General features: G+C 45.6%; 1 protein-coding gene across 4 annotated transcripts in view; it reads right to left on the reverse strand.

Moving 5' to 3' along the window:
- The window catches only part of PRDM10 (PR/SET domain 10), a 38,691-nt gene that overhangs the window by 16,800 nt on the left and 5,643 nt on the right, over positions 1-16,248 (reverse strand). For 2 of the 4 annotated variants that reach the window (XM_062619959.1, XM_062619957.1), the window contains 10 exons: positions 14,593-14,757; positions 13,051-13,110; positions 10,400-10,519; positions 8,882-9,089; positions 8,298-8,539; positions 7,079-7,282; positions 5,087-5,159; positions 4,329-4,446; positions 3,631-3,760; positions 861-1,088 (listed from right to left, as the gene is read on the reverse strand). In XM_062619959.1, coding sequence (XP_062475943.1) covers positions 861-1,088; positions 3,631-3,760; positions 4,329-4,446; positions 5,087-5,159; positions 7,079-7,282; positions 8,298-8,539; positions 8,882-9,089; positions 10,400-10,519; positions 13,051-13,110; positions 14,593-14,757 — 1,548 coding nt within the window. Of the gene's footprint in view, positions 1-860; positions 1,089-3,630; positions 3,761-4,328; positions 4,447-5,086; positions 5,160-7,078; positions 7,283-8,297; positions 8,540-8,881; positions 9,090-10,399; positions 10,520-13,050; positions 13,111-14,510; positions 14,758-16,248 lie in introns of all 4 variants that reach the window. The other 2 variants (XM_062619960.1, XM_062619961.1) reach the window with 2 other exon arrangements.

Genomic DNA, 16,248 nt, shown 5'->3' on the forward strand with positions numbered 1-16,248 from the left:
GCATTTATGGGGTAACACCACCACTGGTCTCATATATACTGCTATAAACTGAGAGCAAAATTTGCCTCAACGTCTTCCTATATGGAAAAGTTCCTCTTTTCCCATCCTTTCTCATCCCCTCAAATGGATTCTTACCCCAATTGCAGCTGCTCCCTTCGGTAATCAAAATTTTACACATGGAAGAGAAAGAGAAAGATTGGAGGCTAAATAAGCCAATCTCACACTTACATGGCTTGAAGGATTATTTGCTTGAATCATTTCCCTCCCACACACAAGCAGAGGAAAAACAGCTCACCCAGTTGACACAGAGCTCAGGCTACAAGCATTTGCTGTCAGTACAGAAATCTCCTAGCACAGGTTTTAGCTTAAAGACAGGCAGGTTTTTCGACCCCAGGAAAGGCTTTTTTCACTAACTATCACCACCTAAATGAATCTAAACTGAGGTCGTGGTTCCTCTTTGGCAACTATTCGCAAGGGAAGAGTTGTGAGGGGCACAGATGGTGCTGTGAGCGAGTCTGTGCCACAGTACCATGATTCAGCCGGCTGCCTGAAGCACTCCTGCTTGCCAGCTTGGATGGACTGTGTTTCTGTGAAAGAATTCCTGTGCTGGGATTGAATCTGCTCCAACTGGTGACCTGTTCTCAGTAGCATCTCATGATATACTAGTTCTTTACATGAGATTTGCCTTCCTCTCAGTGCAGAGAGGCTGAAAGGAACGAGATGCTTTATTTGGGATTTGGATATGGGTACAAGAGTGGAAGAAAGACCAGCTGGGTCCTGGCAAGCAGGTCCAGTGTTCTCCACGTGGCAGCAAATGGAGAGGGAGAGAGAAGATGTCACCTGCTGCCCTCTTTGCTTACCCTGATACGCTTTGCTCGCCTCATGTCATCTGCTGTCATGGTGCTCTGCGTGGGCACCGGGCTCTCATCGTGCTGCGCCTGCATTTGTAGCGGGTGGTTTTCCGACTGCTGCTCCAGTGCAGACTGTGGCTCTGGTGGCACTGGAGTCTGCTCCTGCTGCTCCAACCCGTTCAGTGTGGCTTGTCCGGCCTCATCAAACTGCCCCTTGCTGGAAAAATGCAGCAAGTCCTGAAATCGCAAATCATACAACCAGTGATTATTCCCCCCACCCACTGAAAGAGGCTTTGATAATACTCAGCAGGCAGCAAGATCTCTACATGCTCATCACAAGCTGGAAACAAAATGTTTCTATGCTAACATGTTCCTACTGTGTTCCACTGATGCTCGCAGCACATCACCTCCACCTACAGCAACAACATTCAGAGCGCCAGCGAAGCAGCGCTGCAGGTTGGTGACTCTCTTCATAGACTGGCTTGGGTTGGAAAGGACCTTAAGATAATCCAGTTCCAACCCCTGTTCATGGGCAGGGATGCCTCACACAAGATCATGTCACCCAAGGCTCAACCTGGCCTTGAACACTGCCAGGGATGGAGCATTCTCCACTTCTCTGGGCACCCTGTGCCAGCGCCTCAGCACCCTCACAGGGAAGAGCTTCTGCCTTATCTCCAACCTGAACTTCCCCTGTTCCAGTTTGAACCCATCACCCCTTGTCCTATCGCTGCAGTCCCTGATGCAGAGCCCCTCTCCAGCATCCTGTAGCCCCCTTCACACACTGGAAGCTGCTCTGAGGTCTCCACACAGCTTCTCTGCTCCAGGCTGAACAGCCCCAATGTTCTCAGCCTGGCTCCATGCAGGAGGTGCTCCAGCCCCTGAGCATCCTCGTAGCCTCCTCTGGCCTTGCTCCAACAGCTCCATGTCCTTCTGATGTTGAGGACAACATCCTGGCCACCATATTGTCTGACTGGACACAGATAATCAAAGCAACCCAGCTGTTAATAGCCAAAGATCTTCTGCTCATGACTCATGACTGCTACTGCTTTAACCAAAGGTGACATAAGATGACCCATGAGGAAACAACCCAAACCACTAGCAGAGACCAGGGAAAGCAGAGAATTTGTGTCTCATTGTTGTCACTTTGAAGCATTATCATGTATTGTTATGCACTGTCTTCTCCTGTCTAACAAACAAGCTGGAGTGCTGGAGAGTGACAAACGAGCTGATTAAACTGTGCACTGTGCCTTTTGCCATCCAGTTTCCAAGCTCTGCACGCTCTCATCTACCCAGCTGCATGCATCATTTATATTTATCACACAGAGCAGTTTGCCTCCTCTTCCACATAAAAGGCAGGGTGTCGGGAGCAGGAAGCACATGCAAAAAATCTACATTCTTTTTGCAGAGGTTCCAGTAACTCCTCTGCAATGGAATTCTCTTCTATTACAAGAAAAATAATCCAACATGGATCTTTACTTGACAGCACTTAATGCAAACCAAGGCAACTTAAAAGCCCAAGTCAGGAGAGGGAGCACTAGAAGTATATCATACTTTGGTACTGCCAAAGCACAAACACAGATGTGGGAGAATTAAAACAGGGATGTGCTAGAAGGAGTAGAGCTGTTGTAAACCACAAACGCTTACCAGCTAAGAGACACTTAGAGCAATACACCAGTCAAATGTCTAGTCCTGCTCTAGGGGGCTAGTTCCCACAGTTACTGACCCTAAACTGTGCTCACAGCATCCCCAGTCTCAAGCTGTCAGGCAGATGAACTTGTGCTCAGTCCTTAGTGAGACAGACCAACCTCCAAGGGCTTGGGATACAACCGTAGCCCCATTGGAGTGTACAGACACATATGAGCTCTGGGCCAGGCTCCAAGCTGGCAGGACACGAGGCACTGCCGGTCCAGAGGCCATTCAGACACATTAGGACTGCACCCTGTGTCTCTGTAGTTAAGAGTTTGGGAACAGCATTATGCTTACTCCTCTAACTGGAGCTGGCTTGTGTCATGTCAGATTGCAGAGAGGGTGATCTCCCAACTGCCTGCAAGTAATGCAGCATTTAGGGCACTGCTGCAGCCTCAGAAGATGAGTGGCAGGCATTCACAGGCAATGTAGATATTCCTCCCTCTGAGTCAGCACTGAACCATGAACCAGTAAGATGCCAGAGGAAAATTACCTCTCAGATAGATAGCAGCTTTCAGCTGAGTCATAAACCAGAGCCACTGAGCCCTCCTGACACCTTTCAGCAAAGCTCTTGGTGGTAACCCAAGCATGGTCAGCAAGAACTGAGCATTTGACTTAAATGCATCATACTAGGTCCCTACAGAATAAAACCAACAGCCACAAGCAAAGGAAATCCTTGCAGGAAGCACGCCTGCAGGAGGCTCTTTTGTTAATATTCAGACATCGTGAAGAATCATAGCTCAAACTGATTTAATTCTACCAGCAACAGCTCTAAAAGCAGGCTCTGACCTCACGTTCCAGAAAGGACTAATAGAAACCTAAATTCCCATTACACTTTTACTGCCTAAATTACTTTCGTGATGCTGCTCAAGTGCTGCAATAACCCACCTCAGTGCTACGTGCTTAGTGCTCAAAGCTGCTGTAGAAACATGAATGATTTTACAGTTGTTACAGAAGGGAAGCAGAAAATCACAGCTAGAAAAGCAAGAATTACTTGGGTGTAAGTCCCAAGGACACCCCCAGTTTGCACTGATACCCCAAGTTTACATCCTATGAGATGAGTTTTTCCTCCTTTCCACCCCCTAAAATATACCTGTGTCCCTTCTTCACACTTCTCCCCATTTTCACTGGTTACTTCCATACGCATGAATTTGGGAGGGCGCCCGGGGCGTCTGCCTGGTCCAAACCTCCTCTTCCCTCGGCCACGACCTCGGCCTCTGGCTCTGCAGAACACATGGAACTCCAGGTTAGAGACAAAACAGGTTGGATTTGGAGTCTCCACTCATTGTGCACATTCTCTCTCAGCATCATTCAACTCAGTAACCAGACCATACAACAACTGATTTGATTAAGTGTGCGACCAAAAGGATTATTGGCTTCTAGCAAGTCCTGTGCTGTGGCAACTCTCCTACTTCCAGTGTGCCCCATGAGGAGGCAAAGCACTACAAGCCTTGTTCTCCAAGCTCTGTAGCCGCCCACATCCAAGAAGCATTATGTATTCCAATATTGTGGTACTGAAATAATGCAGCTTTTTCAGTCACTGCCAAAACAACCCAAAAGCAAACCAAAATCATGTCACCAGTTCCAATGGGGTGTTTATTTCCCTTACGCTGCTTCTATTGCAAAGTCTCTTACAGCAATCAGCTCCCTAGTGCTATGTTCCTCCCTTCTGGTGCTGAGCTGTTCTCCCACAGGCATCCAGGTCGGACAGCAAGACCTCTAGGACAAAACCCCTGCTTCCTGCCAGTTTGGGGACACACCAGAGTGACAAGGAGGCAAAGCCTTCAGTACCTGCTGAAGAAGTCCAGCTTCTCATCGTGGGAGTTGAGGTGCTGCTGGAGCTGCTCCGAGCTCATGAAGCGCCGATTGCACTCGTAACAGGGCCAGTTCTTCTCTTGCTCTCTGAGAACTATGTTCAAAGGGAAAGGTCAGGAAGAGCATCTCAGTCACCACCGATGAAATGCTTCATTTGGTTGGTTGGGGTTTCTTTTCTCCCTAAGCCATACTTCTCCCCTACAGGTTAGACAAACTGCAGAGTATCCGCCACACTGGTCCCTTTATCCCCTCTGCACGGTGGCACGGCCACAGCTCATCACAGAAAGATAAAAAGGTCACTGGGGGCAGTTCACATGGACTATAAGCACCACTTAAAACTCAGGGAGATTCTGGACTTTACCTTTGCATGGAGAAGCACCTACAGGATTGGATCTCTGGCACAAGTATGGGGAGGTCAAGAGAAGCTCTCAATCTAAACCCGCAGCACATCAGGTTATGAGAGACTCAACATTAAGCACCAAGCACAGAAACATAGCTCTTTCCAACAGCAACCTAATGCTTCCCATAGACTGAGGCAAAAGGTTAAGTTATTGCAGTAATAGCATGAGAAGAGTTAGTAGAAATAAGCCCCAATAACACAACCAAGATCTGGTTTAACTTCTCTTAACCTAGCAGAAACTTGGGAGCACTAGACAAGCTGTGTACTTGAAACAGAGAAGTGCAACACCTGAACACTGTCACACAATAAAACCCAAGAGAAGAGCCCAAGTTACCCTTCCTTTCCTCCTCGGATATGTCATGGATCTTCTGGTTCACAAACTCTGCATAAGAAGCAGCATACCACACCTGCAGCAGGAAGAGAAGATAACAGAATGCTCAGATGGAACCAGAACTAGAGGGAATCCATTTGAAAGCAGGTTTTAAGCAATGCATTTACTTCACTTGCCTCAAGCACTAACTCTTATCCTCAATAATGAAGCCTGTTGAGATCAATGTGCCCTCACTGACGAATGGAAGAGCTTTGCTCAGAAGGCATATCCATTTAATTTTAAGGTACAGCCTCCTAATATGAATGTTCATCTCACACATGGCTACCAGAAGCTCTAAAGGAGATAAAATTAATCTCTTCAGACCCAAGTGTATGATTGAAAAGGATGGGTGTCACCCAAGTGCTGGTCCTTGGAACAAGAGTAATAGGAAAATAATGTCCATTTCTTTCCTGCTTTGTGTCCACAGAAAACAGGCAGCACCATCCACAGAGACTCACTTCAAATGCGCCTGAACTTCTGAAGGATTGGAGCAAGATGGTCCTGCTTCCCAAAACAAAGATCTGCCAGGCTGCAGCAGGATGGACCCACCTTCAGTATACAAGGGATTTCGGGAGCTTTCAGCAGGGAGAACCAGACAGACACACTTTATTAGAGCCTAAAAATCAGATGTTCACTTCTAGCTGAGATTTCTTGCCCCATTTGTCATTTTATCTTACTGTTTGATTAAAAAGGTCCCGTTTCAGAAGAGATTTCTACAAGAAGGCATGAACAGATTCTCAGCATGAAAAATCTGGGCAAGTTGAAACTTGCATTAGGCCACATAGCAGCAGTCAGTGGCATTTCTAACTCCCATAAAGGTGTGTGTTCCTTGGCAGGAATCTTACTAGCTGGGTAAGAAGCAAGCCTTGGATCTCCTAGACCTGTCATTCAATACACAAGTTCTCAACTTTAACTGGTCCTCCACTTAAAGGAGGTTTATGTTTTATAATTTATGTCCATCTTTGGATATAAATTATAGCCCTGCGTGGGGAGGAGAACACATTACAGAGCCTGGATCATTCACTTTCAATTCTCAAACCAATTTTACCCTAAAAGACACTACTTACGCATAAAGGAAGAAAAATGCTGCTGCTGCATGCAGGTCTGTGCACATTTCATTAAAGTCTGATTTCCAATTGATTTAAAAACTTGAGAAAATGATGTTTGGATGCACTTCAAATGGATTAACAAGGTTTCTAGTGATTCAGCTTAAACAAATTAAGGACTGATGCCAGAGAAACCAAAAGGAACCTTACAAGAAGTGTGTAAGGAGGCTTTGGGCCTGGTTAAAATCCAGGTTTTTGTTACATTGTTGAGAATAAGATTTGAGGAAGAAAAAGCCATTTCCTGATATCAAAGTGGTTTGGTTGCCCCCAGTTCCCCACATGATGCTGAAGACGAAGGTCATCTGAGCCAGCCACGTTGCTTGGAACTCAGAGTAACACACTGTAGAGGGAACAGAAAGTAACTCGCAGGGAAGTCACAATATCCTTTATCATTTTCCACATGCAAAGTTTCCAAAGCTCCAGGAAAGCCAGGGAAAGCGAGAGCCCACAGTCACTTAAGGCACCAGACAACAAGTCAAGGGCACCCAGGGCTAACTGGAAAGGGCATCCAGAACTCAAAAGAATGAGACTGCTGCAATAAAATTAGACTGCATCAGCAAAACAGTTGCAATGTAAAAGCACGAGAGTGACAAACCAATCATGGGCATACTGATCTCAGACTTCCACGTTTTATACCTGAGCCGAAGCTCATGTCAAACCCACAGGTCAGTGGCTAACTACTCACTGACCTCAGTGATGTTCGATTCATGTGCTTGATGAGAGAAAAAAAGCCCTAAAACTATGGACAGAACCATTCCTGGCACTTGGAAATGCACTTATTAAACAGGAACCTTGAAGGTTCGACTTCATCAGTAGAAAAATGAGCCCCAAACCATGAGGAATGCCATACCTTGAGTTCCTGCTTGGGCTCCACGTTTTTAATGGTGGTGTAGTAAATGTGGTGGCCATACTGATACGCAACCAGGTTCTGCTCCAAATGGTTTTGAGCTGGACGCACAAACATCATCCAGTTACAAAGTGCCTCGCTAGAAAGTTCAAACCACAGGTCCTCTTGCAAATCTCTGTCTTTTCTGTCCCCCTTCTCAAGAGAAACCTGTAGCAAAAGCCAATTACATGTGGCTGTAACTGCCTGGCAGCAGGTTCAGAAGCCTTTGAGTTGCCCATACAACTATTACATTAGGAAAGCAATGAAGGCATCATTGATTTTCTTTCTCTCTGCTAACAGGGATCCAGAAACAAGCAGCATTTAGGAAAACACTTAAAAGACAGGCAGAGATTTAGCGAGGGAGACACGATGGCCCCTTCCACAGCTTTCAAGGGCAAGAATCATTCATTAAAAGCATCAGCCACAGTACTTGACATGTGGCTGTAAATGAGGCATGAAAAGCTCTAGCTTTAGCAAGTTATATGGCATCAGCTGTCCAATGTTTCTAACTGCCAAATCCACTTCATTGCTTTCCTGACTCAAGCTGGAAGCAATGCTGCTCTAGCTCAATACTGGCTGGGTTACTGGATCTGCCTGGGGTCACAACTTGCTTGGCAGGCACTGACCATCAGACAGCAGCGCTCCTAAGACTGCAGACTTCATCTCTGAACCAATTCCCACAATCAAACCAGTAAATAACTGGATAAAAGTCAGCCAAATCCATTACACCTCAACTCCAACAACCTTGCATGAAGAAGGGGTGAAAAATCTCTCCCCTTCCCTACATTTTATGGGGGAGAGGAGGGAAAGGGGAGTAAAAAGTACTTTTAACTTAAGTTACAGCGTGACACAAACGAATGGCTGCAAAACATGCTCAGATGGGGCTATTTTTATGCCCAGATGCTGCTTCACCCTGTGTGAAAATGATTCACAGCATTCCATGTTACTCATCCTACACACCGTAACACCATACTGCCAGAATATTCACCATGATTATTGTGCCTCTATGAATAACAATAGATTTCAAGCCTGTCTGGGTATTCCCAAGTCACATTCGGAGACAGAAGTATCAGAACAACATCTCTAGTGAAATAACTCATCAAGGCAGACTGACAAATTCATGCTAATTAAAGCTTAAGCACAAATGGATCCCTCTTCCCCTCTCGTGCACACATGGCCTTACCTTCAAATGGATATAGCAGTCTTTGAGTTCTGTTTGTCTAACCAGGGGTCCTTCCACAGGTCCAAACTGTGTGCGTTTGGGGATCCTCCTTTTGGAGAACACACCTCCCAAAAACCTGTCTATGTAGAGCACCAAGGGAAGGCTGGCTCTCGCCCTGGTCAGCACAGGCCTGTTTGGGATTGGATGCAATGGTCCGTGTTTTGGACACACAGAAGGATGCGCGTTATTACACTCTTCACACCCTACAGCACAAAGTCAGAGAGGACATGACTGTCAGGCAGACACTCACTCAGCTCAGAAGGCACAGCCTCATCTTGTTCTAAACTTCATGTATTCCAATAGTCTGTCTACATCTTAAAGCATTAGAGAGGGCAGCTGCCTCCAAAAGGAAGAATAAAGCAGTTCCGACGCTCTACCTGAGACAGAACCTTGTTTTTGCAGTAAAGCAGCCCAATTTGAGCCTACATCTCTGGGTATCAAGGAATTTACTTATTACTGCTAAAATCTGAATGATTTTTACTAGACAGAGGAAAAGAAATAAGAGGAGGGTGACTAACACACTACACAATACTTTCAATGCTTACACAAATCGTTGGGATCAAAGGGTCGAGGTGGATCTGGATCCCATTCATCCATGTCAGTGTCTTCCCCCTCTTCATCCTCATCTTCATCCTCATCATCTTCCTCTTTTGTTTCCATCCTTCCCATTTGATTCTGCAGAGGTGCTAAAGGGTCAGAACCATCCACTGCCTCCATAGGAGGTAACACCTGGTTATGCACCGGTAACGATGCCTGGAGGAGAGAATTCACAAACTATCACAACTGAATCATGAAGGAAAACTCTCTTACAAAGACAAGCAATGAAGCTTCTTGCTAGTTTAACCCTTTCTGCTTCCTTTGGTAATGGAAAGAAGGACAAGGGAAAGTGAAGTGACATGATAAATGACTGCTGTGGGATGTTTTGCATCGCTGCTACCCACAGCATCACTCAGGACAGCTCTGGGTCACTCACTACCTGGTTCTACCCTGTCAAGAACTCAGGAGAAGAAACTGAAATCAAAGAAGCTCTGGGCCCTCACAGAAACCAAGCCCAGGCTCTGTGGAAATTATCTAGAGCCTAAAGTTGTAATTTAGCTTCTTTTGTGCAAGTGAGAATCCTGCACTTCAGCACATGATCTTTTCCATCATGCAATCACCCAAAATCAAATCCCCAGAGCACACATGCAGAGATCATAAGGGATGAGATACAGAGAGTCTAGATACAAACTTGGGGACATAGTGGACAGTTGAGGGCACTGTATTCTTTCCCTAATTTTAAAGTTTATCCCTTTCTTTCTCTACAAAAAGAGACAAAACTAATTGAAGTGCACTGCACAGAATGTTCTAGCACCCACACAGGTTCCTCAGGTACAGAACAAGAAATACTACACACAGCAAAGCTGCCTCCAAGACTGGCAAAGAGACCCGATGGATGTTGGTCCTGTGTGACAGTCAGCATTACACCTTCTGTTAACTTGGGTTTCAAAGCTGAGAAGAGTATTTTAAGGAGGCTGCCCAAGGCAGAACAATCTGTAGAACAGGTTTTTATGTATATTAAATACATAGAATCATAGACTGGTTTGAGTTGGAAAGGACCTTAAAGCTCATCCAGTTTCAACCCCCTCCCATGGGAAGGGACCCCTTCCACTAGAGCAGCTTGCTCCAAGCCCCTGTGTCCAACCTGGCCTTGAACACTGCCAGGGATGGGGCAGCCACAGCTTCTCTGGGCACCCTGTGCCAGCGCCTCAGCACCCTCACAGGGAAGAGCTTCTGCCTTTTATCCATCCTGAACTTCCCCTCTTTCAGTTTAAACCCATCATCACCCCTGGTCCTATCACTACAGTCCCTGAGGAGGAGTCCCTCTCCAGCATCCTTGTAGCCCCCTCCAGATACTGGAATGCTGCTCTCCTGCAGGAACCGCACACACATGCTGAAAGACAGCACCAATTTGTGCTCCAGCTTTCTCCCATCTCCTCCCGGATCACAGACACGTCCCATCACCTGAGACAATGGAGCAATGACATTGGTGTACATTGAGAAGAAAAGGGTGCCTGGCAACTTACTCTATCTGCTTGAGGACCCTGCTCCAGAGCCATTTGCTGGGGGGGTTCAGCAACGCTGCCGAGCACAGACAGGTTGGTGGGATTCATGCTCTGAGCAGCAGCAGGCAAGAGCACAGTTACCTAAAATCATAGGCACTCAGTTTAGCACTGCAGCATTTCCATCATGCCCTGCATGCAAAGCTCCCTGGAGTCCTACACTAGGTCAAAAACTGCAGCATTGTCATGGCTTTCGTTAGTAAGTAGAGATGATGGACTTGGACAAAACCTGTGGATCTGGGGACAAAGGGAAAAGCTTCAAAACTCACTCTAGATTCTGCAACTTCTGCATTGCCCATCTCCCACCTGTGGCTTTAGATTAAGGTCCTACTCAGCCTGGGTTCAAACTGCACTAAGGCAAGATGTAAGAAGCTCTTTAGCTCTTGGTCAAAACTAGGGATTTGAGGTCTTTCTCTCTTCTATGTCTAAATTTACCTTCTTTTGTTTTAATGGAAAAGGTAAAGAAGGAAAAAGCAGCATCTCCTCTTTGCACCTTTCTTTAGCAAACAAAATCCATTCTAAAACCAAGATGGTCTATTGACCCCACTGGAAGATCAAACACCCACGAGTATTCCAACAGTGATCCTTTTCCTTGCATTGTCTGGTTACACTGCACATTTCTGGTTGTTTCCATCCCCAGTTTTGTTACTACACAAAAATAATGCATATTCCCACAGCATTCCCATTCATTCTGCTATGAAACAAAGCAGAATTAAGATCCTAAGAATCACCTTTCCTGCCTTTTGTTTCCTGCTTATCTACACGGGAATTTGCACCATTATCTCGCCTGATTTCTCATCCTCTGCAGCTGACATCATGTAGCTTCTGCTTTGTGCCTCTGACTATTAAGCAGCTTTTATGCTAAAATTAAAGCCTCTGCACAGAGTGTTTAACAAATACAGATAAAAGTGAGAACACAAGTTGTGCCAACAGTGAAGGAGCAGACAAGAACATCTACAACACAAGCAGACAGCCTTAAAACTTCAAATCTTGTTTTGTTCACAGTAATTCATGAAACAGTATAAAGACTACAGGAAAAAGACTTCAGGAAAGCTGAACCAAGCTGCCTGGTGCTGCATTCTCTGAGGCCAAGTGACAGCTGGAAAAGCATCAGTATTCAGTGGCACCTCCAGCAATGAGAGGTGCTTGTGTCTGTACCTCCTATTAGGATTTCCTACTACTAATCACACTTTAAGCACATTCTGACTTCCATCAGTGCAGGAAATACAGGCATGAGATTTAAAACCTCCCAGTTTCTTTTCGAGATGAGGTTTCTTCTGAAAGATAAGTGGAGCTTTAATTCCTATTTTAACCTGTTGACAGTGCAGGGATGTCCCACATGAAATGCCTATGTTAAAACACATGCAAAGGCAGGAGCTGCCACCGTGAGGGACCAACCACTTGCCAGCAGTGAATAGCCCTGCTGGGGCTGCCATCAGACAGCATCAAAAGGGAGGAAGGGCTGAGGACAGACAAGTAAGTGTTCATGCCCTTGATACTCCACACAGGGTACTAAAAGCACACATCCTTTGCAGTGTCACTCACACTGCACATAGAAATAATGTCCACTTTTAATTAGATCCTGTATTTGTTCTATGAGCTTTAAGACAACTCAATAGGGTTTTCTGGCTTCTTCATGCAAAGGTGGTGATGTGGTAAAATACATTCTGGATTCCTCCAGAGAACTGGAAGAAAACGGGTAGCATCTTTACTGGGTCACTCATTTCCTCAATGATTTAAAAGGTCTTTTTCTAGCAAGAAAATTGGCTTTCAGTGCACATTCAACCCTGCACTCTGCCCCAAGACTGTCAATAAAGATGTATTTAAACTATAGCTTTAGCCATGACTCCATTGACATGTGCCATTAAAGACTCAGCAAGCAGTAAGCGTTTTAAGTCTTTATGACAAGCAGGGAATTGGAACTAGAGGCCTAGATCTGAAAGCACCTCTACCTGATTACCACAACACAGTCCCTAAAGATACTAGTAAAAGTTAACAATAAAACCTTCCCATTGTGATGGATGAGAAAGGAAACACAGGTTCCAGCTTCATTCTGGCCCTAGTCTCCTTTCCACCAGCACATGCCTCAAACCTGGGATGCCCTGGGAAGAAAAGGGAGCCAGTAATAAACTTCTGCAGGATTTGCACTTAATTTCCTGGGAAGTTTTTAGTAAATGTAGAATTGGATCCAAAGTTGCTATCCCTTGAGAGCCTCTTCTGGATTTAAAAGGCATTTGGATGAGAATCTGGATGAGGCCAGCTGCAAAGCTGGTCTTTCCAGAAGGACACACTAAAATAAATCAGCCACATCAGCTTGCTGACTTAAAGGGACACTGGTGAAAGATTTTGCAATCTATCTAGGGCAATAAGTATTTTTGTTGAACATGAATTAAGAAGAGTAAACTCAAACTCTCTTTTGTCATGCATGCACAGCAGCTTGTTATCATAAGCTTTTTGCCCTTCAGGTTGAGATGACAGCACACAACTGAAGACTGCCATTTGACAAGGTCAGAGCTAGCTTATATTAAGGTCTAGCAAGACAGCAACATCTCTCCACCTTCAGCAACAGTCTCCTTAACAGCTCAGGCCCAAGAAAATTCATGTCTCTTCCTTACCTGCTGGGTGGTGGCATCCTGTTGGACATAAGCCACTTGGGAGGGATCTGTAAACAGAGTCTAGACAAAGTGAAAAAGGCTTATCAAACCAGCCTGGGGGCTGCCCACTCCCAACTCACACCACAGCTACCCTGCCACCCAGAAATCAGCCCCACTTCACCCTCTGCTAACGTGTCTGTTAGCACAGCAGGTTAGTTCAACTTACCCAAGTGCAAAGTAATTCAGCTAAGCTCAGGTAGTTTAAAACATGATACCACACTGAAGTGGCACTTTTCACCCATATACTGGAGTGCCTCATGGGAGTTTTTCTTCTCTTTTCAACACAGAAATCACTTTGTCAGGTGTTGGTTTGAGAAAGTCTACAGGATGAAATTCAATAGCTGCATGAAAACTACATAATACTCGAGGGCAGGACAGAAGATAACCCTTACATTTATCTCCTGCAAATTCACAAGACTTCTGTGTGCCGCCTTCTGAGGAATTATCAAGCATACCCCACATGTGAATTTCATCAAGCCAGGATGTCAGCTCTTTTTCATTTCACAGCAGACATGCCAGCTCCAATATTCTTACAGTAGCCTGCAAGGACAGCCCTGATGGGAGGGCTTCCCCCTTGGAAAAGCAAGACTTACATGAAAACTACGTACTGATAGAAGTCAGCCTTGCTAACTTCACTAAAACTCGAGACATCTGAGCTGGTGGCAGTCTGGCTCCAACCAAATACAGCATGGCATAACACCAATTCCATTAGGGCTTGGAGAATTTCATCTCAGTTGCATGATAATGTCTTAATACTGCACCTCTTTGTTCTAATGGAACAGCTAAGAACTGTGCAAGAGTGAGACCACAGCACAAGGCTATGGCAGCGTTGCTGTGGGTGTCAAGTGCATGCACTCTGTAGCACTGCTAATAATAATGTCAGCTAAGTCATTATAAAACATGCTTGACAAAGCATGCCTGTTCCTCTTGCATTATCTGCGCACAGACGTACTACATTAACTCCCCATAAACATGTGCTGACAGAGAATAAAAGCTGTTTGATACAATTATGAAGAGGAAAAAGATTCCAAGTCTATAAAATCAACAATATCCCTGAAGCTAATTCTATAAAATGAGATTGAATACACCGAGATCCTCTGCAACGACATGGCTGTCACTGTAACTGTCAATTATGAGCACTGTACTATGCAAAACAAGGACTCCTCCAGAAGACACACAGATTGCTCTTAGCTTTGTACTCAATACAACAGAGGCAGAGATTCTGGAGAGATTATCTGTCTTTTGGAAAACACCTTTGAGCTAATTATAATCTCATCCACCTTCAGTGAAATAATTCATGGCCTCAACATCCTTTGAGTCCCACATTTGCACATCAGACAAATGAACACCACAAAGTCGCTGTTTCAACACCGGGCAGATAAAAGCGCAAAGAGGAACTGCCTGCTATTTCCCAGTCCTACCACTTGGCTGGTAACCAGCTTCCATCTCAAACCAGCTCGTTTCCTAGGTGCCAAAACAGGGTGTGCACAGAACCACACATGCCTGCGTAGCTTCCACGGGGTGGATGTAAACCAGGGTGTGCTCAGAGGTGTCCACAGAGGTGTAGGAGGTGCCATCCGCCGTGTAGACAACCTGCTGCGAGGGACGGTCCTGCTCGTCGCTGTACACGATCTGCGCCACTGTTCCCCCCTCAGGGACAAAGTGCACCTGCAACAAAGAACACAACCTGTCTTGAAACTCGCATGTAGGCCTATGGGACAACAAACAACACATCCTGTCTTGAAACTGGCATGTACGCCTATGGGAAGCAACACAAGGACAGAGAGTACCCACACACACTGGGCTGCCCCAAAAGGAGCTCGAGCAGAAGACTGAAGGAGGTGATCCTGCCCCTCTGCTCTCATAAGACCCCACTTAGCTTCACTGTGTGCAGCTCTGGTGTCCTTACCATCAGAAGGACATGGAGCTGTTGGAGCAAGGCCAGAGGAAGCCACAAGGATGCTCAGGGGCTGGAGCACCTCCTGTATGGAGCCAGGCTGAGAACATTGGGGCTGCTCAGCCTGGAGAAGAGAAGCTGCATGGAGACCTCAGAGCAGCTTCCAGTGTCTGAAGGGGGCTACAAGGATGCTGGAAAGGGGCTCTGCATCAGGGACTGTAGGGATAGGACAAGGGGTGATGGGTTCAAACTGAAACAGGGGAAGTTCAGGTTGGAGATAAGGAAGAAGCTCTTCCCTGTGAGGGTGCTGAGGCGTTGGCACAGGGTGCCCAGAGAAGCTGTGGCTGCCCCATCCCTGGCAGTGCTCAAGGCTAAGTTGGATGGGGATGGAGCAACCTGCTCTAGTGGAAGGTGTCCCTGCCTGTGGCTGGGGGCTGGAACTGGATGAGCTTTAAGGTCCCTCCAACCCAAACCAGTCTGGGATCCTGCAATACACACTTAAAATCTCACTGAATTATGGTAACAACATAGAAATCCAGACATAAACTACCACCAGATTCTGGTTCTACTCTGCATTGTAACTTAAGGCATAACTGGTATAAAAGGCACCTACCCATCCTCAGCTCTTGCATGATGCTCTGAATATTCCCAAGAGAAAGCAAGCTCATATTTGAACTGGAGTATATAAGGAATTTATTGGTATATTGCTTCCCTTTACTCTCATAGTCCTTTCTGGATTTATGATAATTACTGCATCCAGCTAGTTCTGTAGTTGGAGTGAATTTGTTCTGCTTGATGAATGGCTAAGAAAACCTATAACTTTGATACTACTTCAAGTAATAGCATTGCACCTATCATGAGGCACCAATAGCACATGTTAGATTGCTTCTCTGTAGCGTGTACATGCAGTACCAGGAGAAAATTCAACGATTTAAACAGAGAAACACAGAAATGAAAGCATCAAGCAATGATTCCAAGGACAACTGGAACAAGTTATGTCCAGGCCAGCAGTTTAAATCTAGAGTTCATTTTGACAGAGTATCATGACCATAAATGATGATAATGGCCTACCTTGAACAAGCTAGAATACTTAGTTCCAGTGGCAAGGGGAACATGGTTATCTTTTGACACCCTTAGCACACTGAAAACCTTGTTCAGCACACAGTTAAAATAGAACAGTTAGCAGGAAGCCTTGTCTTAGTCTCCATATTCATCCTCACATAAAATGTTTGCACATAAAACGATGCAACAGCTACATATTT

This window comes from Pezoporus occidentalis, unplaced genomic scaffold, assembly GCF_034315485.1.
Source record: "Pezoporus occidentalis ecotype Australia unplaced genomic scaffold, CSIRO_AGI_Poc_V1 ctg216, whole genome shotgun sequence".
NCBI lineage: Eukaryota > Metazoa > Chordata > Aves > Psittaciformes > Psittacidae > Pezoporus > Pezoporus occidentalis.